The sequence below is a fragment of the Filicampus tigris genome, chromosome 4 (genome assembly GCF_054856515.1).
Source record: "Filicampus tigris isolate MCC_2025a chromosome 4, RoL_Ftig_1.0, whole genome shotgun sequence".
Classification (NCBI taxonomy): Eukaryota; Metazoa; Chordata; class Actinopteri; order Syngnathiformes; family Syngnathidae; genus Filicampus; species Filicampus tigris.
The window spans coordinates 6277789-6304698 of NC_141220.1; the positions used below are offsets into that span (position 1 = coordinate 6277789).

General features: G+C 40.4%; 1 protein-coding gene across 2 annotated transcripts in view; it reads right to left on the reverse strand.

Annotated features, from left to right (window-relative positions):
* The window catches only part of cbfb (core-binding factor subunit beta), a 30001-nt gene extending 11374 nt beyond the window's left edge, over positions 1-18627 (reverse strand). Inside the window, exons 1-3 of one of the 2 annotated variants that reach the window (XM_086029299.1) lie at positions 18156-18627; positions 17638-17724; positions 13622-13738 (exon numbers count right to left, since the gene is read on the reverse strand). In XM_086029299.1, the coding sequence (XP_085885425.1) occupies positions 13622-13738; positions 17638-17724; positions 18156-18233 (282 nt within the window). In that variant the 5' untranslated portion in view covers positions 18234-18627. The remainder of the gene's footprint in view (positions 1-13621; positions 13739-17637; positions 17725-18155) is intronic. The other variant, XM_086029298.1, reaches the window with a different exon arrangement.
* Between the last annotated feature and the right edge of the window lie 8283 nt (positions 18628-26910).

Consider the following 26910-nt stretch of genomic DNA (forward strand, 5'->3'; position numbering starts at 1 on the left):
GTCCCTTTCTTAAAACTTGTTGCCTCCTGTCCTCCGTCCCCAAAACGGGCATCAGTTCGAGATGGAGTGACAGGCTGTTCCGCCCCCGGGACGGACTGCCCAGCTCTGTGTATTTGTTAATAACAAAAGCAGAGGACACTGCGGTAGATAGGTACAAGGGACAGCATAAAATAAAAATATTTTGTCACTTTATATGTCAGAAAACTGCAATCATTCATAACCAAAATGTACAATATGTGAGTATCCCTACTTATGCCCACATCAACATCTAAAAATATCACAACGATCGCCCCATTATGCGTTTAGATCATGTCCAAAGTCCGGCCTGGGGGCCGAATGTGGCGTAGTGTTAACCGCAGTTCAAAATTCACGTTAAAAAACAAAAAACGTTTTATATTTGACCACCAGATGGCAGCAGACCTGCGGCTGCCCTCTCAGGTGCTTTCGGAAATACAAGGTTCCGAGCGCGCTCTGCCTCTCCGAACACACCACTCTCAAAGTCGTGTTAGGTGTCAAAGTGAACCCATTGCTGCTTGACCCTTTCCAGCCCATTTCTAAAATCGAGACTGTAGTGAAGGAAAAGAAAGCTGACAGAGAGGGCCGTTGCTTCCAGGGCAAGTGGAAATCGGCCCATTTTTTTACTGAAATACAAAACAAGTGTGTCTGCCGAGTTCGCTACGTGATTTTGGCTGTTTTCAAGGAAGTCAATAGTCAATAGTCAAGAGTTACTACCAGACAAAACATGCAAACTACGACTGGGTGACTGGTAACAAATGCAGTGAACAATTTAAGCAATTGGAAGCTGAATGGTGGGCCCCACACACATTTTCACCTCACCAAATCTGGCCCTCTGAAAACATTTTGGACAACCCTGGTTTGGACTGTCCCTGGCACAATCACAGTATTGCAAGTGAGGAGGGACATATTACATTTGGGTCAAAAACTAAAGAGCTAGTTGAACTCATTTCATAAAAGGAACCATGGGAGCAACAAACCCTTTGGACATCTAAAGTGAAGATAGATAATCTTTTCCTTTTTTTTCTTTTTATTTCTGCTGAAATGGGTATGCGATGTTAGCGCATCACCCACATTGAATGTGACCATAGCATTAGCCATAAAATCGGCAAATAATAGTCATAAAATGTTGTTAGAATGACATAATACAATCAAAAGCAAAGTTTCACAATTAATCCAACAAGTTCCGGCTTGATGATACAGCTCCAAGGAGCAAGTGAACAAGGCATCTTCACAAATGGCTTCACTTTGCCAAATCCAACATGGCTGCGCCATTGACATCCTCAAGATGGCATCTATGTATATGTACTCTAAATGTTGTCTATGGTAAAACTTGACAGGGATAGAGATTATGGTAGCATCAAATGGAGAAAAGTAAATTCTATCGATAGAGTATTCCAATTAAATGCATTTCATGCGCCCTCCATAAGTCTGAGGTCTTGGGACGGGACTGGTGTGTGTTTGTTTGCGCGACTGCGTGCGTGAGACAGTGAGCACTGGCGGACAGCGTGTGACACAGATGTAGAGTGAAAAGTTGGCACGTCATCTCTCGTTCAGTCGCATGCGAGCCATCCAGTCAGCATCTAACAACTGCCCATAGGAGACGAAATAACGCCCACGAGCCGTGATAACACAATAGGCATCTTTGTTTCCCAATTCTGCCAAAAGGAGTGACACAGAATGTACTCCCAACACATTTACACATTTTCATCACACAACCTTGTCGATAATCTTTGCGTTTATTCTGTATTGTGCCCTTGACTCATAGTTAAAGTTGTGTTCCATCAATGTAAATAAATTCTTGTGTCAAGTGAGTCACACACGCCAGGACATTGAAGAAAGTGACCCAAGTACTTTTCTCATTACTCATTCCTGATTCACACACACGCTGCTACCCTTTCAGTCAGCTACATGAACATGACACCAACACTGGGCTGATGTCACGTCATTTCCGATGTTTGGGGGAATAATTACACTGGTCATGAGGATCTGCTACTGGGGCCGTTCTCTATATTCTATAAACTAAAGTTTTAAATTCAAAGTTAAGATCCAAGTCAACCCAAGCACATTTTTTTCAAGAATATGTTCCCAGCAGGCCCACTAGTGGAAACACGGCATTCTGATTAATTTTGCGTTTGTGGAATACAAGTTAAGTAGAAAAACGCACTTGTTTTTAGCCATCTCTGGAGGGGCAGCCATTTTGTCTTCTGTCGACTGAAAATGACATCACAACTGCTGACAGCGACCAATCACGGCTGACCTGTTTTCTGAATCTGAGCCGTGATTGGTCACTGTGAGCAGTTGTGATGTCATTTTCAGTCGACAGAAGACAAAATGGCTGCCCCGAGAGATGGCTAAAAACGAGTGGATTAACACTTATTCCACAAACGCAATATTTATCAGAATGCTCTGTTTCAACTAGTGGGCTTGCATATAACATATTCTTGAAAAAAATATGTTTGCGTTGACTTCCGCTTTAAGTTCCATGGACTGTGCAAGTTGAAAAGATGTTTAAATTTATGAGTACTGCATGGACTTTTTTCCTCGTCTGGCATGGCACAATTAATTTCTCGGGGTAAAAACAAATTGAGGGGTGCTAGGTTAACTTTTCTGTGTTTGTGTGCGTATTTGTTAAGGTTTGTGTGTGTGCCAGGGGTGACAGCAGCAGGTGGAGAAAAATATGTTAGTGGCAAACAGTTCCAAACCACCGAGCGAGCATTACAGGTCTTTTGTATGCCACACGCACCCACACAGACACAGTGAGGTCTGAAATAGAATACACACATTGTACATAGACTAATACACACACGCATGCACACGCATGCACACGCACGCACAGCGTTCCACATTCTCTTGCTTTTATGAAAGTCAATAAGAGGAATTGGCCGGGACAAAAGAGACACCCACTCAGGATGAAAACTTGTGTTTTCATTTGAGAGCAATAATCATTACAGATGAATTATTTTTTGTTATGGATATATGAATGTAAAATGGAGACAGATGAAATCTTTGAACCCTCGTGTTAAACTTTTGTTACGTTTCAGAAATCTCATGATCAACCTCCTAAACACACACTACCTCAAACACTCTTCTCCTCAGTTTGTCAATCCCGACATGTTTCTTGCTCTGAATTAAAACACTGAAAACATTTCCCATATGTTTACCATTGCATGATAATGTTATAATGGTTCACCAGTTCTTTTGCAATTGTGAGCCTGCATACATTTGGGTTCCTCTTTGAATGAACCAACAGTTGCTTGTTCCTATTGCTTTCACGGACATGGAAATGTCATGCAAATGCTCAGAGACTGTGAGTTATCATTCATCAGTCACTGAAGTTTGGATTGTGAAGTGACCTGACTAAGATGGGTCATTCATTTTTCATTTTTTAACATGACATACAGTATGCTGTCTTTTGACAAGAAAAAAAAAGGTTTGCTAAAAATCTGAACACAAACTGAAGTTGTTTTACCTGTTTGGTTTCTATCCATGTGCTGCGCCTGATAACTAGTGCTTACAACGTATGTGAAAGTTAGAGACGGGTAACACATAATTTAGACCTGTGGTTCTCAACCTTTTTCATTAATGTACCCACTGTGAAATATTTTTTTCAGCCAAGTACCCCCTCGCCAGTAAAAAAAAAAAAAAAAAAAAAAAAAAGACTTAAACCAGAGTGCTGTACCATCATTGTCCGACTTATTGAACTTTGTAACTCCATTTGTAGTCAGATCTCTAGAACTATACAACAACAACAACAACAAAGAAAGAGAGAAATTTAATTGTACTGTAAAACATAATTAAGGGCTCTAGCATAATTTACTTCCTTATTCAGCCTCTGTAAATGTCTCATCCTTAGTATGTTTTTTTTAAACAGTTGCAAGCTTTGTTGATCTTGCAGATTTCCCCCTCTTGTGTATATACCGGTTGGGCCATTAATTGAATAAATAAAATAAATACATTGAAATTTAACCATGATTTCAAGTTTGAATAATCAATTATTATTGATTTATCAATTATCATAAAAACCGTAACAATTGAACATAATTGATTTGTGCCAAACAACATGCTGTGTGAATGCAAGTTCCTGCGTTCCTGAAATTTAGCATTTGCAATAAAGCTGTAGCTTGTTATAAATGTATCTGCTTCACATCAGAGCTCATTCACACTTGACCAAACCAAGTGCATGACCGGCAATCACACAAACCAAACCTGACAAGTGGAAAAATAAAGAAATGCCCTTGTTGTGAATTGCAACAATCCAAAATGTGAATTACAAAGTGGTACTTTCTTCCTTGGCCAATGTTGTACCCCTTCAAAATGTTTTGTTAAAATCAGGTAAGGAGGAAGTCAACCCAAACTTTTTAGTTATTTTTTATTATTATTTTTTTACTATACATATTCTGGATAAGTTCTCTGCGGGTCCACTAGTTGAAATACGGCATTCTGATGAATATTGTGGTTGTGGAATTTGAGAAATCCTCCAGTTTTTATTCATCTCAGGGGGGCGCCATCTTGCCACCTCTGTCGACTAAAAATGACATCACAGTTGCTCAGGACTCAGGTAACGACAAATCACAGCTCACCTGTTGTCTGAAGCTGAACCATGATTGGTCGTTAACAGAGCCCCGACTTCGATGTCGTCTTCAGTCGACAGAAATGACAAAATGGGATGAACATAAACGGGTGGATTTCTCATATTCCACAAACGCAATATTAATCAGAATGCCGTGTTTAGACTAGTGGGCCTGCATAGAACATATTCTTGAAAAAAATATGTTTGGGTTGACTTCCACTTTAAGTACTGTAGCTATGACTTATGCTGGTACCACACAAACTTACACAACTTGATATCATTCTCTCTCAGCATAAGGAAATTCTGTTAAAGCGGAAGTCAACCCAAACATATTTTTTTCAAGAATATGTTCCCTGCAGGCCCACTAGTTGAAACACAGCATTCTGATTAATTTTGCATTTGTGAAATATGAGTTACACAGCAAAATGCACTCGTTTTAAGCCATCTCTGGGGGCGGCCATTTTGTCTTCTGTTGACTGAAAATGACATCACAACCACTCACAGCGACCAATCACGGCTCAGATTCAGAAAACAGGTCAGCCGTGATTGGTCGTTGTGAGCAGTTGTGATGTCATTTTCACTCGACAGATTGCAAAATGGCCGCCACCAGAGATGGCTAAAAACGAGTGGATTAACACTTATTCCACAAACACAATATTTATCAGAATGCCCTGTTTCAACTAATTGCATAGAACATATTCTTGAAAAAAATATGTTTGGCTTGACTTCCGCTTTAAATATGAATATACGGTGTCTGTATTATTGTGTTGTGCTCCAATTTTCAGGTCAAACTTTTTTTTTCTTCAAATTATAGACATACCAACCTAATGACAATAATGTCTGACTGCACTGGCAAGCCAGGTAAACCGTCTTGCATATTTCACGTCTCCCACAGTTACTGGAAGCGAAGCACACACAACAGAGGAATGCAGCTGACACACACATGCTGGATGTCACACCACGCTGACCTCTCACTGCATTGAAACTTGTGTCACTGTCACTTGTTTGTGAATCTCTCTTACAACATACATCATTTCTCTACCTTTACGTGCAGAGCGAGACGGGCCAACGTCGTCACATGGGGAGGATGTTAACAGAGGATGTGGGCTGAGTGTGGAGTGGTGCATTGTGGGATTGGGTGTGGCCATTGCTCTGAAGCCTAAGGCAGGAAATATGAAACCTGGATGGCATGTGAGCATGTGCATGTGTTTTGTGGTACACTAGCATTCGCTAACAGGGAGACCCCGAGAGCAGCAGCAACAGAGGGAAGCAATTAGTGGGGTGGGGGTGGGGGGGACTTTGATGATGTCACTGACTGATGAAGAACCCTTGGCACAGCTTCTGTTCAAAACACTTCTTATCTGACACCAAGGCCTTTAATTTAGTGATTCATTTTAAGCAGCAACGCCTTCTCCTGTCATATGTCAATGTTTGTGTGTGATGGTGTCAGAGAGGTTAATAGCATGGACAAAAAACACATGCTTCTCGATACGGGTTCACACTAAGAAAATGACCTTTAGATTTATAATCTGAACTGATATTTACTTAAGAAAATATGGCAAAGAGAATGAACTCAAATAAGAAAGCATTTTTCTGTTTGCAGAAAGAATGGACTTAAAAGTCAAAACTTTATTGTTTAGTGCTATTTACCAAAAGGGAGAGAATATGTTTTATTTTGTTAACTGGCACACTAAAAACAGTTGGGTTTAGAATAACACAATTTTGGGTCCAAAATGGACCGATCTACTACTTGGGTCAACTTGACCCAACTGTCTACCTTTCTGTAAATGGGTAGTTTTGTACAAAACAACACAAGGTAGTGGGTCAAATTGACCCAAATAGAGAATCGGTCCATTTTGACCCAAAATTGTGTTATTTTTAACCCAGCTCTTTTTAGAGTGCATTCAGAGATAACACCAATACAATTTTAAATGAAGGATTCTTTAAATTTATGTGTGGCTTGATTGGTAATAATTCATTAGTTCAGCTTGTAAATACGCGTAAGAGCTGTAAGAGCTGAAAAATACACCTCTATATTGATATATTTCACTTTCAACACACAGGTAGGTACGTCTATGATGGGTCCAACGAGACGTGGTGTGTAATTTACTGCTGGACAATAGACAGTGAAAGAAAAAGAATGAAAAACAATGCAGTATTGCATAAAAAAAAATTGCTAGGGGTTAACCAGAAACATCCAACAAGATGCACACTGGCATGTTATTCCTCACATTTTTACAAAAAGTGTACTTACGCAAGTTTTGTCGAGTGCACAACTGCACAAGAACAAGCAGTCACGCACACGTGTGCAGTGAACATTTCAGAGAAGAGGAGTCGTTTAAAATTTGAGATGGGACAAGCCACATAGGTGACATTAAAAAACAATGTCTGTACTGAGCATTTTTAACAATTGAGGGAGATGAGCTTAATTGCCCAGGGGAGAATCTGTGCATCCTCCTCGGCATTATGTCCATAATGCCAGCGGAGTCCGCGATCAGAAATTAAGGTGCTGAGACACCGGACTAAAGCAGCACTCTGTTCATGGTAAGATAAGGAGCAGAAAGGGCATTCTGCCTATGTGACGGACGGACGACCATTTTTTAGGTGGAACCTTAAAAAAAATAAACGGATTAAGCATAGTCAGAAGCCCATTTTTCCCGTGTACGTCATCGTCTATTTTCGCGGTGATGCTTCAATGGCCGCGACGATTTCCATTTCCCGTTGGCCGCGGCCGAGGCTTCTGGGTTCTAAAAAGAGGCTCATTTAGTCCGGCCACGCTGAGTCTTTATTTCAAATATGGCTCAGGGGGCTGGGGGGGAGTGAAAGTTGGTCCAAGTTTGTTGACGGAAACACAAACGAAAGCCCGTGTAACCCATTAAGGCCTAAAGCGCCTGGCTCAACAGCTCCCCAAAACCTAAGGTCGTCTTTGGAATTACCCTCGAGAACCTGACGTTTACCCAGAAATTCAACACCTACAAAATAATGAATATATCAGCCTCTGTAGCAGATAGAAACATCAGAAAGGAGGACATACTGTATTAAAATTCAGCACCAGCCATGCGTGTGTAGATGTCAAATGAGCACCATGTCTTCTATATTTCCCGATTGACTTGCTCCCCAAAGTGTATTTTGTGCTATCAAAAGACCATCCGGCGCCGATCTCACTCTGTAGACTTATTTCATAGTATTGGCTGGAAACGATAGGGCTTCATTATTTCAGGATTAATGCCATTGAATAGATGCATTCCATTCGGCAAAGTTGTGTGTATATCATTGTGCAGTCTACTCTTAACGTTTACACACATGACATTTATCTAGTGACGTGTTTAATGAACATGGCAGCTAACTACAGTAGATTATTTTTAAAAATCAATTTTAAACGTATTAAATGTACATGAAAAATAATCAAGTTATCAAGTTAATTATAGACAAAATATCAACTTGCTGCACGGTGCACATATGAGAAATATTATTTTACATAACGAACTCTTGCCGAACGTCAGCTGTGATAGGCTCCAAATTCACCCACAGACTATATTGGCAAAATATATAACATGGAAATTTCACAGGTTTTCAGTAGTGTCGAATAGTAAGTAGAGTTGGTCTGGAAACTATAATAGCATTGAAGAGTGTGCCTACTGATAGGGATGATCAAAAACAAGATTGCTTTCTGTTGGCTTCTGTTGGATTATGTGCTCCAGACATAGCTGAACTCTGTTCAACATCCCTATCATGCAGTTCAAAAACCAATCACAGAAAAGCAGCCTTTCTTTTTTCAACACTGTTTCAAAAACAACCTCCACATGTGAGAGCTGCACTTGTCCTAAATTTTGAAAGCTATTCTATCCGTAGGCAAGAATGAGACCTCCTATCAATTTTACTAACATACTGAAAGCATCCACTAAAGTCAAAAGAGATTTATAAAAAGTTGTATGGACGTAGAAGACTACACTATATCCCTCTAGGCCTCCTCCACTTGTTTTTGAAGAAGTATCGACAACAGAATTGTTGAAAACAATAATAAGGTCAGTTCAAATTAAACCATTAACTGTCTTCGATGTGACATGAAATGGATGAAATGAACTGTTATAACCTCATTCGGAGAAACTGGAGACTATTCTAAGAGACTTCAAAGAAGAAGCAGGGTACACACTGGACTGGTCGCCTGTCACATAGACAAACAAACATTCAAAGTCACATTCACATCTCTGGACAATTCAGAGTCTCCACTTTCCATAACATGCAAGCGTAGGCGATTTGGGACGAGAACTCTCTTCACAGAGATATTCCAATGGATATTTGAAACTGGATCTCCTGACTGTGAGACAAATCTGCCAACCAACATTTCAACCTCGCTGCCATTACAAACACGAGATATTAAACAATGTACTGAATGCAAACCTTATTTTCATTTAAATGGGTTATCATGTGTTACAATTAACTTCTACAGAGAGGCCAATGCTTGCTAGCTTCTTAGTTGCCTACACTAAAATTAACTTTGTCCCCAGCTGGCTCCCATTAGGGCTTAACGGACGCCATGATTCTGTTTCTCGGTCTCTCTGACACGCACACGCGCTTGCATACGCGCACAGGCACACACACTATCCAAGTAACCTGGATGTGCTACTGCTGCTTTGGTTTGGCATCGTCAGTGTTTGGATATTAAGGCGGGAGAGAGGGTGGAGAGGGCGCAGCTCTGGAGAGGCTGACAAGCACTGTGGATGTTCAGAGAAACTTTCATAAGACTAACACATACAGGAATAACATGGAAATAAATGTAATAATAATAACATGGAAATAAATATATATACGTATAGTAGAGGGTTGAACAATACGCGTATCGTATGCTCAGTGATCACGGTTCACCCTGCCACGGTTTTGCCTTTAGCCACAGGTGCTTCTACTCAACCGGAAGCTAAACGAGCTCAGTTGATTAGAAACACCTGTGGCTAAAGCCAAACTGTGGCAGGGGTTTTACTTTTTGGACCTGCATTGCCCACCTCTGCCCAAGAGTTCATTGTGGAATTAGCCAAAATTGCTGACTGTGGTAATTCTGAATGTTCTCTTCACTGCACGTACACCTTCACATTAAGTGCTCTAAGCATAAAAAAAATAAACAGTCACAAGGGTTAATTACAACGGCAGCAAAGCATGCTGGGAATGCTGACATCTCTAATGGCTCGTTGTGAAACTCCAATGACACAAAAACTGCTAATCCTATAGAAAAGGCCAAAAAGTGATTTATTCTTTAAGAGGAAAAATTAGAACAAATGTTTGATCTCCGTCTGCTGAATGCGGCCTTTTTTTTTTTTTGGACAATAACGAGTGAAAATAGTAAATTTTGCTGGATTACGTTGGCTTGTTTAATATGGATCGATGTGAGATGCTTCTTTGCAAAAAGACCCCCCTCACGTGTGTTGTGAGGTAAGTCTCCATTTCACTTTAATATGCACTTTAGACGCAGTTATTTGGATCATTGTTTTATTTGCTGCATCACTCTTGGCTTTAAAACTGAAAGAAGGCGTTTTGTGAAGGTGTTGGGGTGAAATGAAGATGTATTGTATTGGGCAGGTGTGTTTGCTGGTGTGACCTTTCAAAGGCACAATGAGCGCGGACTTTGAAGCACTCGAATGTCGCCGGCTTGGTTTTTGTCCTCTTTTGATCAAGTAAAGCGTCCAATTACCGATTGAATGTATTTCGTAGGTAGTAATATGTGGACGTGAGTGTGCAATAAGGTATTATATAACTTGAACGAAGCGGTGCCTTGGAGCTCAAACATGCGGTGTTTTTGGGGGGTTAAGTCACAAAGTGTCTGCCTCTCCCAATACTTTCTTTTCTGTGGAAACCGGGTCGAAATGGCACTTTGACTGTTAAATGTTGCCGGCCCCTTTGCTATAGCTTAAAAACAAATTGCCACAAACTAACATTGTAAATATAACCTATAAAATATTATAAGCAGAGCTGGGCATTAGACTAAAAATTCGATTCTATTCGATTGCATAGACGGGGAAAAAATGGACTTCCGACTATGCTTAGTCCGACTATTATTTTAAGTTTCCCATCTATCGTCTATAGGGGGAATGCCTAGCTATGATTATTTCTTTCTTGAAGAAACGTTGAGAAAAGCTTTTTGCATGCTCTAGTCTTTTCCATGTGTGTTGTATGTGATTTGAATAATTGCAAGCTGATGTCTGAGATAACTACCTAAAAAGTAGACTATTGCGGCTGAAATGAATGTCTGCCTTTTAAAAATAATCTTTTTTTAACAGAGCATTACCTTTAGAAAACCTCGTGTCTCCATACATCATAAATGACTCCTACATAAACAACTCCGACCTTATATTATACTTGCAAATTACTTTAAAACTAATAAAATATCTGAACTGTATATCATGTTTATTTTGATGGTCAAGTATTATGAATGTGTACTTGACTTTGCTTTTGCAAAACAACTGTGCAACTGCAACTGCTTTATGGTGATATTCCTGGCCTCATTAAAACTTCATAGATCTGTGAGCACAGTTGAGGTAACAAAGAAGACGCTACCAACTTCCTAACGCACACACACACACACACACACACACGCTCGCGCACACAATAATCTACATGTAGTAACCTTCCCTCTCTCATTGTCTCTCACACACCCAATTACACACTGCAACAGTCATCAACACAACACTCAGTCGCAAACCATCAGTGCACTAGTGTTAAATAATTGAGATTAGTCCGTCAGCTCTGGGGCAAGGAGGTCCATCGATTCCACAGACTGCATTTTTAATGAGCTGCCAGCCAGCATGCATTTCAGCTGGCCAGTGTCCATGGAGGGGCCTTCTGACACACACATGCACACACTCACACACGAGCTGTACGTTTCCGCGAGGTGCCAAGGGAGACAATTAACAATCACAGCAGTAGCGTTGCACTACTCTCTGCACTCTCACAAGGTTATTTAACTTTGACTCCAATTTCGACTGAACTCTATCACCCTCATGAATGGGAGCTCAGCAGTGATGCCACCTCTGTGACTTCTATTAATTGATCGTCACATCGATTGCAGGTAACGGTGGAACCGAGTCAAACGGGATTACGTTGTACTCAGTGTTGTCCAGCTTTCAACCTGACACACTAATCTATTTGGAAACTGTGATGGGCTGACTTGAATGTGGGACATACTTGTGGGACATTGCTCTGAAGGAGAGGCTTTGTCACATAGGACAGTAACTTTTAAATGATTATTAACTAGGGGTGGAACAAAAAATGGTGTGAACCGGAAAACCGTTTTTTGATTTGAAAGGTGCGAGTGCATCGAATCGAATCGTTCCACTTGAAATTTATCGAGATACGTATCAAATCGTCTTTTATTGGAGAGATATATCTTAGAATGAATTGGCACATTTACAGTACTGAGAAATTTATTCAAATGTGTGTAAAATAACAACAAAAAAAAGGAAGAATCGTTTCGCACCTAACATATCGAAAACCGTATCGAATTGCCTTTTGTGGAGAGATGCCCACTCCTATTATCAACACATGTCCAAGAATATGCACATATGGCTAACGTGCCTCCAGCAAAAGCGTTCAAATGCTGTGCTGTGAGAAGACACGAATGACTGTGACCAACGGGTAACAGGTTCAATTCCCTCTGGTTACGGAACGCATGCCTGTTGCTGAGACGCCATTCAGCATGGCACCAAACTCAAATTGCTTCCTGGTTCTGGATCGTCACCACTCCAGTTTGATACCAGTACTGTGTTTACTACTGGTTAATTGCTGAAATGTGCGCATAGGGGTCACTTTTCAACCAGTTATTGGATACCGGGAGAATAGTAAAACACTCTCAGAAGGACACACTCTCACAGGAGCTGCTGTCGGCCACATCTCACACTCAGACACTCACACGGAGATTAAATGACATCAAACGTCACCCCGCCCTACATACAGTATTTTCTAAACATTCTATGCTTGCTATTTGTTAACCTTTTTGTTTAAATACAGTGCTGTGAAAACGTTTTTGCCCTCTTCTTGAATTCTTTTTTTTTTCTTGCATAGTTTCCCTGTGCTTTAAGATAATCAAAGAAATGTAATTATCAACATCGTCCAGATACATTTTTTAAGGAGATGTATAGTCTACTTATCAAATCTATCTGGATTCAGATGATTATATTTCGTTCAACCACTTACTAAAATAATTGAGTAAATTCAACATTCCATTTTTTTCAGTGTATGCCACTTTCGAATTTTTTTTTTTTTTTAGCCATTAGTTGACTTGGTGGCTTGTTTTCAGTGTCAGTGTCCTGCTGCAGAATTTCAAGTGCGCTTCAGGTTCAGCTCTTAAACAGATGGCTGAACATTCTCCCTCAGAATTTTCTGGTCAAGAGCAAAATCCATCAATCACAGCAAGTCATCCAGGTCCTGAAGTAGCAAGGAAGACCCAGACCATCACACTATCGCAGGGGTCTCCAAATCCGTGGCCCTCCAGGACCAGATTTGGACACCCCTGCATTACGGCCACCATGTTGGTCGGATGTTTTATTGCTGAAATGCTGCGTTACATTTACGCCCAAACTGCATTATTTTATGTTTACTCTGGTTGTCTTTGTCTGTTATTTACATCTGCTTGATCTTAAACGTTAAATTGGGGAAAGTATGCTAAAAAAGCAATTTGAGAAGGAGAAAAACTTTATCATGGCATTATACATTTACATTGTGATTTAATAAGTAGTTCTTTTTCACCGTTGTGCCATTACAGTGTATGAGGGAGATGAAAGTACAGTATAAAGACAAATATTTGCATGTGTTTTACGTTGCAGAGTTTCACAGGTGTGTCTGTAATGTATTCACACGCAAAAACAGGGGCTCACTCTACATGACAAAAAAAGAAATAAATCTTACACTGAGTAATAAATATTTTGTACGGTTCAATAGACATTTTTTTTTTCATAACAATTTGGCATTCATTTCACACCACTACTTCCATTTATGTGATAAACAAATGAGAGAGTGTGCTTCTGTTTGTTTGTATAAAAGCCCTACCTTTCCTGTCTCTCTCTCAAAGTCAACATACTCCCTCGTAGGGACCTGCCTCTGATCTCCATGCAGGTTGGCTGGAAAGAACTGGAGGGAGAGGTTGGTGCCTGTCGCTACAAAGGCCTGTGGAACGGGAGAATGAACGGACTCGTATTAGACACTTTGAACATTACGACAGTCCGAAAAGTTTTTGAAAGTCTGTAAAGGAAAATACACTTTATCACTTGGGCAGTATTGCCGCATGATTTCACGGATGGATCGGTAGATACGGTTCGGAACATGCCTTCCAAAATGTTAAGAGAGTCAATTTCCTCAATAGTCAAGGAGAATCAAATCAGACCTCTCACCTTAAATAGCAACAATGTGCGTGGATTTTTTTTTCTTTCTTAAATTAAAAAGCATATCCCAGATTGTTGAATTCTGTTGTTGGATTCCTTGAGGCAAATTGTCTAAGCTTTTAAGGTGGACTTCACTAAAGTCATTATTTTCCATTTTCTGATATTAAAATGAATTAAACAAATTTGAGTATTTAACCTCTGTGAAATGGCTTCAAGCTCTGGATGGGGAGCACACTTACACGTACTTTCTTGCACACACGCTGAAAAACAAACGAGATGAAAAATTGATTGAATGCACTGCTCTGTCAGAGAGCAACGATTTGTACAGGCAGGACATTAAGTAAGAAATTTCCATTTTTATGCATCTGTGTGTGCGTGTCTGTTGTGTGTCTGAGACGGATCAATACTAAGGACATTTAGGCTGGATCTGAGATGGATGCGTATGAATTATGTACTGTGTCATATTTCAGAGGAGGGGGAGCGAAAGTCTGAGCGCAAGAGTAAAGCCATAGGGTGAATATGGAATGAAAACATTGCAAATAAAAGAATAAAGGATGCCATGATCCTGTGTTTGTGTCCCTCTCATGCACCGGCACACACACACACACACACCCACGCACACACCCCCACGCACACAGACACACACTTAGAGAATCTACAAACACACAAGTCCTAATTTCTGCCCTATTTGACGTATTGGATTACAACCATCTGACAGTAATTTGCTGCCTACTACTGCTAGAGAGAAAAGGAGGGAAGGAGAGGCTGCGTGAGAGGAAAGTGAGGGAGGGAAAGATAGACAAAGAAGGAGGGTTTGGAAGGAGGAACGTGGAGAAAGATGAAGAAGAAAAAAGGAGGGAACATGGGCAACGTCAGGAAGAAGGGCGAAGGAGAAGTTCAATAAAAAGGAGAAGGGAAATGGAATTGAGATGGCAAGACCAGAGCCCAGCGCAGCATGAAAACCAAGAGTTGTATCAAAACAATTTTCCAGTGTGTCTACTGCAAAAACATCAACTTTATCTGGACACCGAGGTGAAGCTCTGGCTATTGAATTGAAATGCTGTACAGTATGTATTGATTCTTCTCCATTCTAATGTCTTTTTAGGACAAATATGAGAACTACTGTACATTTGTGCTATACAAATTGTGCAAACTATTTAATTGGTATGACAATGCATTGTATACGGTATCTAACAAAAGACCTTTTGTCATGCGCAGGGGAAATAAAACGACTTGTCTTAAGTGTTAGTGTGCGCTAACTTGAATTGATCATGACACTGGTGATGTGTTTCCTGTTGTCTATAAAAAGAAGCCTTGGAGTCAGGCCGAGGTGTCTTTGTGTCTGCTAGTTGTTTGCACTGCCCGTGAAACTAGCAGGAGGTCTTTAGATATAGATACAGTAAATCAGCGACATGATGTCACGGCTGCCATGGACCTATTACAACTGTAGCCGTCAAGTGAAGGAGCTTATAAATACAGTGAGGACAGACAGTCAGACGCATCCATGGACCGGGAAAGACGGTAAACCTAGACGGGCTCCCTCACTCCCTGCTGAGATGGTGACATGTAAAAATACAGAGGGAATGAAATACATGTCTTTTTGCCAACCTTCACAATATTTTTGGAGAATAAAATTGGACATCGCTTTATACTGATTTGGCTCAATACGTCTGGAGGCATAATTCAATGACTGTGTGTGTTATAAAGTGAGAAATGTATAAAGGCCACTTTTGGATGTTTTAAGATGAAGCATTGTTGGTCTTTGCAGACACAGAACCCAAATTTTACAGCCAGTTTCCTTTTGTGAAATCAACACTTACAGATGGAACGGTGATACAGTTTGAAACTGTTAGAGTTACCATTTAAATAATCATCCTGACTTCTTTATTTAGAGCCTCTGGGAGTGGTAGATGTCTTTTGGGCTCCTTCCAGCAAACACGCGAAGAAAGAAGAAGATGCAACCCGTAGAACAAGAAGGCGAAGAAGAAGAAGACATGCATGTTCCGACGTTGCTAAAACTGGCTGAAGGAACAGGCTGTGATATTTTTTTTCACCTTTAAAGAGAATTACGGAAGACGTTTTTGTGAAGATTGACTTTTTTCATTCAGATGTCTTGTGTTTCTGCTCTGCAGCCACAGTGCTCAAATTCGACTCGGGTGATCAGCTACGCTACAGTATAAAGTTTTTATAAGAATGCGGATGGATTTAATTGCCTTTTTTTAAAAAATAATTTAGGCCAAAAGGTTGGTCATGTCATCCATTCGTTCATCGAATGCTTGTCCTCATTAGGGTTGCAGGTGAGTTGGCGCTCACACCAGCTGGCAAGGCGAGAGGCGGGGTACACACTGGACTGGTCACCAGTCAAACACCCTTGGTCATGTCATTCAAAACATAAACAAATACAACTATGTCAATAAGGAATCGTTACTAACTTACTTACTTACTACTATAAACCAACAAAAGAAGAGAACATTTTTTTGGTTGACTTAACACTCTGTACTTCCTGGCTCTAGTTTTGACTCTGGAGAGTCTGGAGAGTCAAAACATTCAAAATGCTACTGCCCGCCCCCACAACCCCACCTCTCCATAAACATTAAAACAACTACACACATTACTCAGGGGTGTCACTGCACATGTGCGCATTTTTTTTTTTAATCATTGTTGTAATTTAAATACATCATTGTCTGTATTTTAACTGAATTTCATGTGGTCTTGTATGTATGAAAATTCATGTTGGTTGCTGTTGTTAACAATTTTGAACAGGCAAAAAGGCCGTAGGGTTGCTGATTTTGTTGTTGTTATATTCAAATTAACTATACAGTATTTGCAATGCTTAAGGTTTATGTATCTGTAATTTTTCACACCGGGATAATACTGATAAACGTGATCATTTTGGTCACTTTAATTGTGACATGAAGTTGTCAAACCATGACTATGTTTGGATACGAAAGCAGCACACACACACTCCCAAAATCATTCTCAACATGGTGCTTTTGAACTGTGCTGCTCATGTACTTCAGCACAACACACATTAACCAGCAACTGATTTGAGTCAGCTCTTCAACAAGATAAAATCTCAATAGGACATTTTGTATTGTTGGTTTGTTGATAGGTATATTTATGACATAAAGAGATGAATTCGCAATAAACATGCAGAGTGTTCACTTTTAAACCTAAAATGTAGGGTTCATATCATCACGTGCAAAACTGATACAAAATGAATTAAATGAATTTTCAAATGGGAGAAATACAATTAATTCCAGGTCAGGAAAAAACATCTGAAGCGCTAGAAGAGAATTTGACATTTTTGTACATCAAACCACTGCTTCTTTTCACTTTTGTGCACTTGCGTGTTTACTGAGACCTGACAGAATATTTATAATGAGCAATCTTACAACCCAAATTGTAACCCAGACAGTGTGATGCAACCATCTGTCCGGGTGATAATGTGTTGGTGTCTGGGTGTGCTTTTGCACAAAGCTGACACACTCATGATTGCTGGCTTAAATACTATAGCAGGAAGTATCTGTCAACGCTGGTGACATGATTGACAACTTGTTTACTTCCTGGTGCAACATTCCGCATTTTCTCTCGGAATATGTATATTTTTTAAATTTACCGCTGCATTCCATTAATGAAAAAGAAAAAAACAAAGAGCTGTGTGTTGAGTTTAGTGCTACTTACTACTTCTGACCGTCCATCTCTGCAGGCGTTCTGGAAGCGGGCTTGTCTCTCCTCATGAGGTCTGTCCCTGAAGCCAGTGTATTTAATCTGAAAAGAAACATCGGAGTCTTGAGAAGCCCGGCGACGACGTACACATCTAGTACGCAGGAAGACGCTCTTAGATAGGCAAAGCCAACACTAACCTGCTCTTTCGAGATAAGACACGGGAATTTTGATTTAAAACTACCGTGCTTTAGTTCTAACAGAACAAAATAAATAAAAGACCACCTCCCAAAAAATGTCTGAAAGCATCTTTCATTTAACGTTAAAATGAATACAGTTGTGTTAAAACGTGTCCATGTAGACACTTTTTCAAGAGTGTCAAATCGTGCAAACGTATTTATGGGTTTTTTTCAACTTCAGGCCGTAATTAACTATTTGTACAGTATCTAACCGAATACAAATGAATTTAGAAGCACGCAGGCATCCTGCAGTTGTGTGTGTGTGTGTGTGTGTTTATTTCCGCCGTGCACGCTCACCTCACACTCCCTGCTCAACTTGCGGAAAAACTCCTCATTCTCAAACTTGCTCCTCTGGTCCGGAACTACCCGCGGCATCTTTCCCACAGTGGATTCCTCACTTTATTTCCCGCTTTTACCCCCTCACCATCAACTAAAAACGATCCCGCGCAGCCAAACTTTTTTTTTTTTTTTTTGGTTTTGTTTCTTCGAGTCTGTCAACTCACTTCCCTTCCGTGTGTGAGTCGGCTTGCGTCTTCCTCGTGTGGAGAAATGTGTAATGCGGCTTTCCAAGCGCGTGACCAATTATTTTTTTGCTGCCCCTATTGCGTCCTTCGCGCTGCCTCCTAGTGCGCCTTATTAAGTGACCCACGTAGACGGGAAAAAAAAAAGCTCAAGATCAATTTGACCGCGTCTCTCTCTCTCTCTCTCTCTCTCTCTCTCGCTCTGTCTCTGTTTCTCTTTCTCTCGCTCTGTCTTTGTCTATGTCTCTCTCTCTCTCTCTCTCTCTCTCTCTCTCTCTCTGCCAATGTCTCTTTACCAATCTCTCTACCCCGAGCGTCTTCTTTCTCTACCTGCAACTTTGAAATGCTCCTCCCTCTGCAGATCCGTGGGCTGGACCAAACTTCAAACTTTAAAGGCACCATTTCTTTCATTAGCGATAGATGATATGCTAGAAGCCACCTATTTAATAATGAATGTACCGTGGATCACGTGACGCCATACTATACTATATTACTATACCAGCATAAAGGCATGGTCAGAGCACGCTTGTGTATATATATATATATATATATATATATATATATATATATATATATATATATATATATATATATATATATATATATATATATATATATATATATATATATATATACATATATATATATATATATATATATATATTTATATATATATATATATATATTTTTTTTTTTTGTTATGTTCATCAAAACGTGTAAAAATTCAAATCTGTCCACAACGAATGATTACAAAAATAGGAAATCGTCAAAAGAAGACAGCATCTTTTTCGTTTCAGTCGCTTTTCAAATTTCCGCATGGCCGTGAAGGCACCCAACGCAGTCTACTTCCTGGCTCCGCGGAGTCGCTCTTGCTCTTGTGACTGAACACCCAAAATACCAGCCGCCCCCACACCCCACCACCCCCATTCACAATAATAATACAACTGCACACGTTACTTGGCGGCCCACTGCGCATGCGTGCGGTGCCAAACCGCAAACTTTATGCGATCCATATGTGAGAGGCGATCGAAGGAGGGACACTATTTAAAGGCTCCACAAAGCAGAGTGGAACAGACGTTTTTTCAGTGTCAAAACATGAATTCAAAATTCAACCTTACAATGGGTCAACACTGCACGAAATCTGTGTTTCATGTGCAAATGTTCATAACACGCTGTTCTAATGATGATTCAGTGACTGTACTGTATTGTTATTTTTGAGTTTTAAAAATTGTGAGCCAAGCGGAAGTACTTTGACTGTTTTTAACTGCATCCCAAGGACGGTGCTACACTGGTGATACACTTCTAAATTATTTTCTCAGACGCCTCACATATGGGTCAAGCCCCCTTAGCAACCATGCAGGAAAGAAAAAATCCTTTTTTCAATCTATGAAAGTAGACAAAAGTGATTGATACAGATCACTGTAAAAGCCGTGCCATTTGCACCCCTCGGAAATAAAATGTACAAATGCACGGTAGAATTAACTGTAAAATACATATTTTTTTCTGTTAAGTGTCCTGCACAATGTTCTGAATGCCTACTTAATAAATATAATTTAGGAGATTAATTTATACTACCTTGAACACTGGAAAAATAGCATTTCCCAAATTTTAGCAGCTCCTAATTTTAGACTTTGCCATTAAATATAAAATTGAAAACTTGTGTTGCACATGATCAAACTATATTATAAGTAGAAAAACGTTTAAATTCACACTATAGTGTCCTTGGGTTTTCACACAATCCTGTTACCACCTCTGAAAAATTTGGAATTTCTCACAAATCACAAGGTCATCTGAAAAGCCAAAAGTAAGTCCCAGTCCTTTTACCAAAATTATTATTATTATTATTATTATTATTATTATTATTATTATTATTTTAAATGTCATTTGTGTATTGAAGAAATGTACTTTTTGTTGAATTACTGCAATGAGCTTGATGATAACCAGATCTGGGCATTGTCGCTCCGTCCTCGAGTTTCCGTCCTGCATATTTAATCGACCCACGTGGTCCCAGTTGGTTGGAGTCATCCATCAAGAACGGACATAACCGATACCACGTCACACGCAGGTGCCGCACTCCTGACACGCAGCCGAGTAAGGAAAAAACACAAAATAAAAGTGTTGTGTATCTTGCGGGGTGCCCCATATTCTTTTTATTTTGCCAATCACCACATTGTGCACGTGTGTGTCAGTTGTTTTTGTTTGATATTTTTTCTTTGTTTGGCGCTTTGTCTGCTCTTGCGTCACCTGCATGTGACATGAAAATGACGTTCTCGACGCCGATTGGCTTTCACCGAAGAGGGCGGGCCGGGACCACGTGGGTAGATTAAATATGTGGACGGAGGGACGATGCACAGATCTGGTGCTACGTGCGATTAGCATAAATAGCAAGTGGCTTAATTGAATGTGCTGATTCTGTGCTAAAGATTATGGGACATGAAAAAAAGTTACCCTAAAAACTTTTTTAAGAAGGATTACAAGTACAAATTGTGAGATTCCAATGATTACTTTGTTAAAAATGTAATGAAAAGGCCTAAAAAAAATGCAGAAAACCCAATATTTTCGTGAGCTGGGTCCGCCCACTGTCCGTTTGACCAGTACGTACGTGACATCACTGGCCCAACGGCGGCGTTTTCAGACTCCAATAATGGTGATGGCAAGCTATCGTTAAGTATCGGTTGCTCATTTTTAAGAAGCACACTTCACAGCCAGCAAGTCAGAGACGTGGCTTGATGACGTCATATCCGCCTTCTTCACGATTCCGCCCGCCTGGAAAATTTTTAAAGCCTAATGCTAAATCCATAAAATTTTCGGTTAATGTGTATCATTTGAGAAACCGTTCATTGCGACATGGATATTTTATTGTTTAATACAAGATATTACAATTTGTAAAAATCCTATACAATACACTAAAAAACTCACTCCTGTTACTTTAAGTTCAGTTACTCAAATGATAAGTTTCAGTACAACAAAACAGTGGCATAAAAAAGATACATTTGCCAGAGATGGGCTAATACACATTTCGAGTAGTTATGTGTATTGTCAGATCTACAGTTGGAAAAAAAAGACAAAAATTCAAGTTTATTTTGAGAGAGTCACAACAAGCCAACGGCACCAGTTAGGTGTAATGGTCCATAAACACATTGGGCTCTATTTTCGTGCCCATTGCAAGGCACGGTGTAAATCTGCGCAGGTACGGCCTCGACTAAGTTTTGATATTTTTGCAGACTCACGCAAGGTGGTGCAGCATGGCACTTTAAAAAGGGCATTTTGCGCCATTGTGGGCATGAACACAGTTTCACCACCAATCGAAGCATTCCCTTTAAATTCGGAGCACAAGAGGCACACAGTCCTTGATATGGAAGAAGGAAAAATAGATTTTGCTGGTGTCCATGCAGCAGGTTCCTCCATCCCTCTGCTGCGGTCAGTGGGAATGATTTATAGCATGAAAATCAAGATGCACCCGTTTTCATTCTTCAGTGCACCTGTGCTGTCCACAAATATCGAATTCATTAAGAAAATAACAGGTTTAATTGCAGGTATGTAGTTTGTAGTGTGGACTGAAAGACCTTCAGCGCATTCCTTCTAGCTGCACAAAAATAGAATAGAAAAGTAAAAAGTCAACTGAGCTAAGCTTTTGAACCTTAGCACAGCAATTACTATTCTTACCAGAGATATTAAAGTAACACTGAACTCAAAAATTTCAAAATGACATAAAAGTCTTATCCATCCATCCATCCATTATCGATACCGCTTATCCTCACAAGGGTCCCGGGGTGTGCTGGAGCCTATCTCAGCTGTCTTCGGACAGTAGAAGGGGGACACCCTGAATTGGTTGCCAGCCAATCGCAGGGCACACAGAGACAAACATCCGCACTCACAATCACACCTAGGGGCAATTTAGAGAGTCCAATCAACTTACCATGCATGTATTTTTTGGAATTTGGGAGGAAACCGGAGTACCCGGAGAAAACCCACGCAGGCACGGGGAGAACATGCAAACTCCACACAGGGAGGCCGGAGCCGGGATTGAACCCACGACCTCTGAACTGTGAGGCGGACGTGCTAAACAGTCGCCCACCGTACCGCCTAAAAGTCTATCCAAAGTCTATTTTGCATACCTTTTAGACACCCTCAACTGGTTGCCAATAACCTTTTTTCATGTTTGTTTACCAAATTAAGAGTAGTAGTTTTTCTTAGTCTAAACTCATTTGAAAGTCTTGAAACTTCTGCAGGCACTGAATTTAACATTTCAACCCATACATACGGTACAAGAAAGTGTATCAAAGTGAGTTGATTCCAGTCAACTGTGTGAATATGAGACCAGACTGCATGCGCATCAGAATTGTTCACTATGGCAACCGCAGATTGTCTGACTAATTGATGAACCTTTTACTGCATCACCAGACAGAGTTGTTAAATCACTCATGCACTGTTTGGCCTGCAGCAAACATGGGCACAAATGGCCACTTTGAGGAAGTAAAGTAGTTGGCTTTGTCTGTCAGCGTGATCAAGTGATTGAAAGAAGATTTACTGGGAATCAATGACATGAGTGCCATAAAAAAAGCAGTCTTTGTTTTCATACAACTATTTGAAGCATATGCTCCAGCCTGAGGCCTGAATCCCCTGAAAAGTTAGCTGCTCGTCCTGTACAGATGTGCTACAAGTAGGCCAATCCCCATGGCTTAAAAAATGGAAGATTGCATTTTATCCAAAGTATTCTTGCATTGCTGTGCAATAAATAATGTGATCATGTCAAACACCCACGGGTGTGTTATTTCTCAAATCAGAATACTTCCGTCAAGCCTGAGGAAAACTGGTGAAATTAATTGTTCATTGTAACTTAATGTTTTCCACTTTTTTTTGCTTCAATGACATTATTACTTTTGGATAAGTTTGGCTTTTTATTATTTTTATTTTATTTTTTGAAACAATCAACATTGTAGCCGGTGTACTGCAGTTACTGTTTATACCTTGGCTGCCGTGTGAACTCTAAACAACAATTGGCCGCAGAAACTTGTTGGTGCACAAACTATAAAGTAATATAGCCTCTTGGCCTAGTGAAAATGGTGTGAAAGGGTCTATAGATAGAACCCAGTTCAGTTTGTTTTTTTATTGACTACAGTGCTTTAATCCACCTCTGGTTATACACTTTTCTATAAAAACAAAATCACACATTATTATCATAGAGAAAAACAAACAAACAAAAAACAAACAAATAAATAAATACATACATACATAAATAAATATCTGAAATGGTAAGGTGCAGTCCTTTGCCATGGCCAATCGTTTATCAGCAGTGTCTCTCAAGGGCCGGACTTGGGCACCCTTATTGTAGATCCACAGGAAAGGAGACGGTTCCCAGGTCAGCTCTGAGACATTGTTCCACAAGGTTGTCCAAGTTCACCCCAAGGTCTCCAAGGGTTGGACATGCCTGGAACGCCTAACCAGGGAGGAGTCACCTCAGCTGGTCCCTCTCGGTGTGGAGGAGCCCTTTTGGCTCAGCGTAACGACCAACAAAAAGCAACACGCAGCAATCCGACCACAATGGCAAATTGCCTCCAATGATTTGCGCTCAGCAGATACAATAAAAGGACAGATTGCCTCTAACAGCTGGTGAAGTTATGACTGTCTAAAGTAGGGTGTCAGATGGCATCACGAGAGTCAGAAGCTTGAGCCGGAGGAGGGTTCAATGAGACTAATTGTGACTTTAAAAAAATACATGTATTTTCAGGTTTGACATGTTTTTTTGGGGGGGGAGGGGGCTTTTTATAGGATATGAGTCATAGGCTACATGGACGGGCATAACCAATAAATACTTCAAAATACATGTACAATAAAATTTGCATTTGTGTTCATTTTACATATTGTGCATATGAAAAAACAGAAACAATGACTGAAAATGAAACCACAATTGCTCATAACAACCAATCTGAGCCATGATTGGTCGTTGTGAGCAGTTGTGATGTCATTTTCAGTCAATAGAAGACAAAATGGCCGCCCCCAGAGATGGCTAAAAAAAAACGAGTGCATTTTGCTGCTTCACTTATATTCCACAAACGCAAAATTAATCAGAATGCCGTGTTTCAACTAGTGGGCCTGCTGGGAACATATTCTTGAAAAAAATATGTTTGGGTTGACTTTAAATAGACTTAGAAACTTGGTGGGCATCTCTGGTACTGCTTTTAACTGGTTTTATTCCTATCTCACAGACAGATGTTTGTAAGTATGGATACATGTTTCTCCAAAACCCATGAAATTAAATCTGGGGATCCCCAAGGTTCAATTTTAGGCCCAATACCTTTTAATCTTTATATGCTTCCCCTTGGGAAGTCATTAGGAGAAACGGCGTCTGCTTCCACAGCTAACCTAATGACACACAGCTGTACATTGCCATGTCTCCTGATGACATAGGGCCTATTTTTACCCTTTTAAATTGCATTGGGAGTCATTTTTCAAGTTCAGTTTTATTCCTCATATTAAAAATTTAACTAAGATCGTTTTATTTCAGCCAGAGTCTGCCTGTTTCGCGGAAGTGCTCATGCATGCTTTTATTTCCTGTCATTTAGATTATCGTAAGGCCCTGCTCTAGGCCTCTCCAAAAAGAATATTTCCACCTTACAATTACTCCAGAATTCAGACGCACGGGTGCTGACGAGCTGACTACACCAGTTGTAAAATAGCTGCATTGGCTCCCCGTGTTTTTCAGGATTGATTTTTAAGGTGCTTTTATTAATTTTTAAATGGCTTAAAGGGGAAGTCACCCCGAACATCGAATATGTTCGATGTAGTCCCACTTGTCTAAACACGGCATTCTGATTAATTTGTGGAATATGAGAAATCCACCTGTTTTTAGCTAGCACAAGGGGCGGCCATTTTGTCACTTCTGTCGACTGAAGATGACATCACGGTTGCTCACGGCTCGGATAACGACAGATTATGGCTCAGCTTCAGAAAACAGGTCAGCCGTGATTGGTCGTTATCTGAGCCCTGAGCAACATCGATATCAGTCGACACCCCCTGAGATGGCTAAAAGTGGGTGCATTTTGCTGCTTAACTCATATTCCACAAACGCAATATTAATCAGAATGCCATATTTCTTCTAGTGGGCCTGCATAGTTTATATTGTGTAAAAAAATCAGTTTGGATTGACTTCCACTTTAACAGTCTCGGGCCATCTTAGTTATCTGACCTGCTTTTATCATATCAATAGTGGCGGATCCTGAGGGTGGGAACCAAAACACACGGTGAGGCTGGATTCAGCCATTTTGGTCCACAGCTATGAAAAATACTGCCAGAGGACATCAGGTCCGCAGCGATTGTCGATATTGTTGATATCAAGACATACCTTTTTAGTTCGGCTTTTAAATAATTTCTCTTATTCTTTTGATTTAGGACTATTTTTATCTAACCTTACAGTTTTTTTATTTTTTAGCTTCTTTTATCGTTTTGTCTTTTAGCTTTGTTGTTTTCTGTTGTTTTTCGCTTTTAGCTCCAATGTTTCCTTATGGGGGGCCTCCGCTCTGGGAAGTGTGGCTGGCCTTCTCATGGTGGGGTTGGGGGTGGGGGTGGGGGGGGGGGGGGGGGGGCGGTCTTCCTGGAGGCTCCTAAGGGATCGGGGGCCTCTGCACCATGTGTAGGGCCCACTCTGGTTAACCTGGGCCGGGGCTCTGTGCGATGGTGGCGCTCCCTGCGGCCATGGGCTGTCATTCCTCTCAGCGTGGATGAACTCCCCTTGGGTCCTCTTTCCTCATATGGTTCCTCTGTGCCTTGCCATGTCTTGTCTTTTTTTTAAAATAGTTCATCAGGTTGTGTGTTTTGTGTGTTTGTGCAAGCACAGGCGTGCTTGTGGATATGTCTATGCGTATGTTGGGAGGGAGGGCAGTGGCGGGTCTTCTTTTTATGTTGTTTTTTGGATGTTTTTATTGCACAGCACTTTGAGTTGCATTTTAAAGTATGAAAAGTGCTATATAAATAAAGTTGTATTGAGTGATTGAAAATATTCAACCGAGCCTCGTCAAATCACTGATAAATTCACTTCCACAATTGAATTGAATTGAATTGAAATTACCTTCACAACCCATATCACTAAAGTCATCCTATTATGTTTTCTTCATCTTTGTAGCATAGCCAAGATAAAATCAATACTAACCAAACCTGGCCTTGAACAAGTGATTAATGCCCATATTTTCTCCAGGTTAGATAATTATAACTCACTGCTGTTAAAAATCACTGTCTCGCCTCCAGCAAGTGCAGAATGCAGCAACTTGGCTGCTCACGAATTCCAATAGGTGGCACCACATCACCCCACTGTTAAGATCACTTCATTGGCTTACTTATGGTCTGTTTTAGAATTTATTTGAAAGTTCAACTGATTACTTTTAACCACCTATGAGCCAGCCCTCTCGCAGTTCTCTCCGTGCCTGCGTGGGGTTTCTCCGGGTTCTCCGGTTTCCTCCCGCATTCCAAAAACATGAATGGTAGGTTAATTGATCACTCTGAATTGCCCCAAAGTGTGATTGTGAGTGTGCATG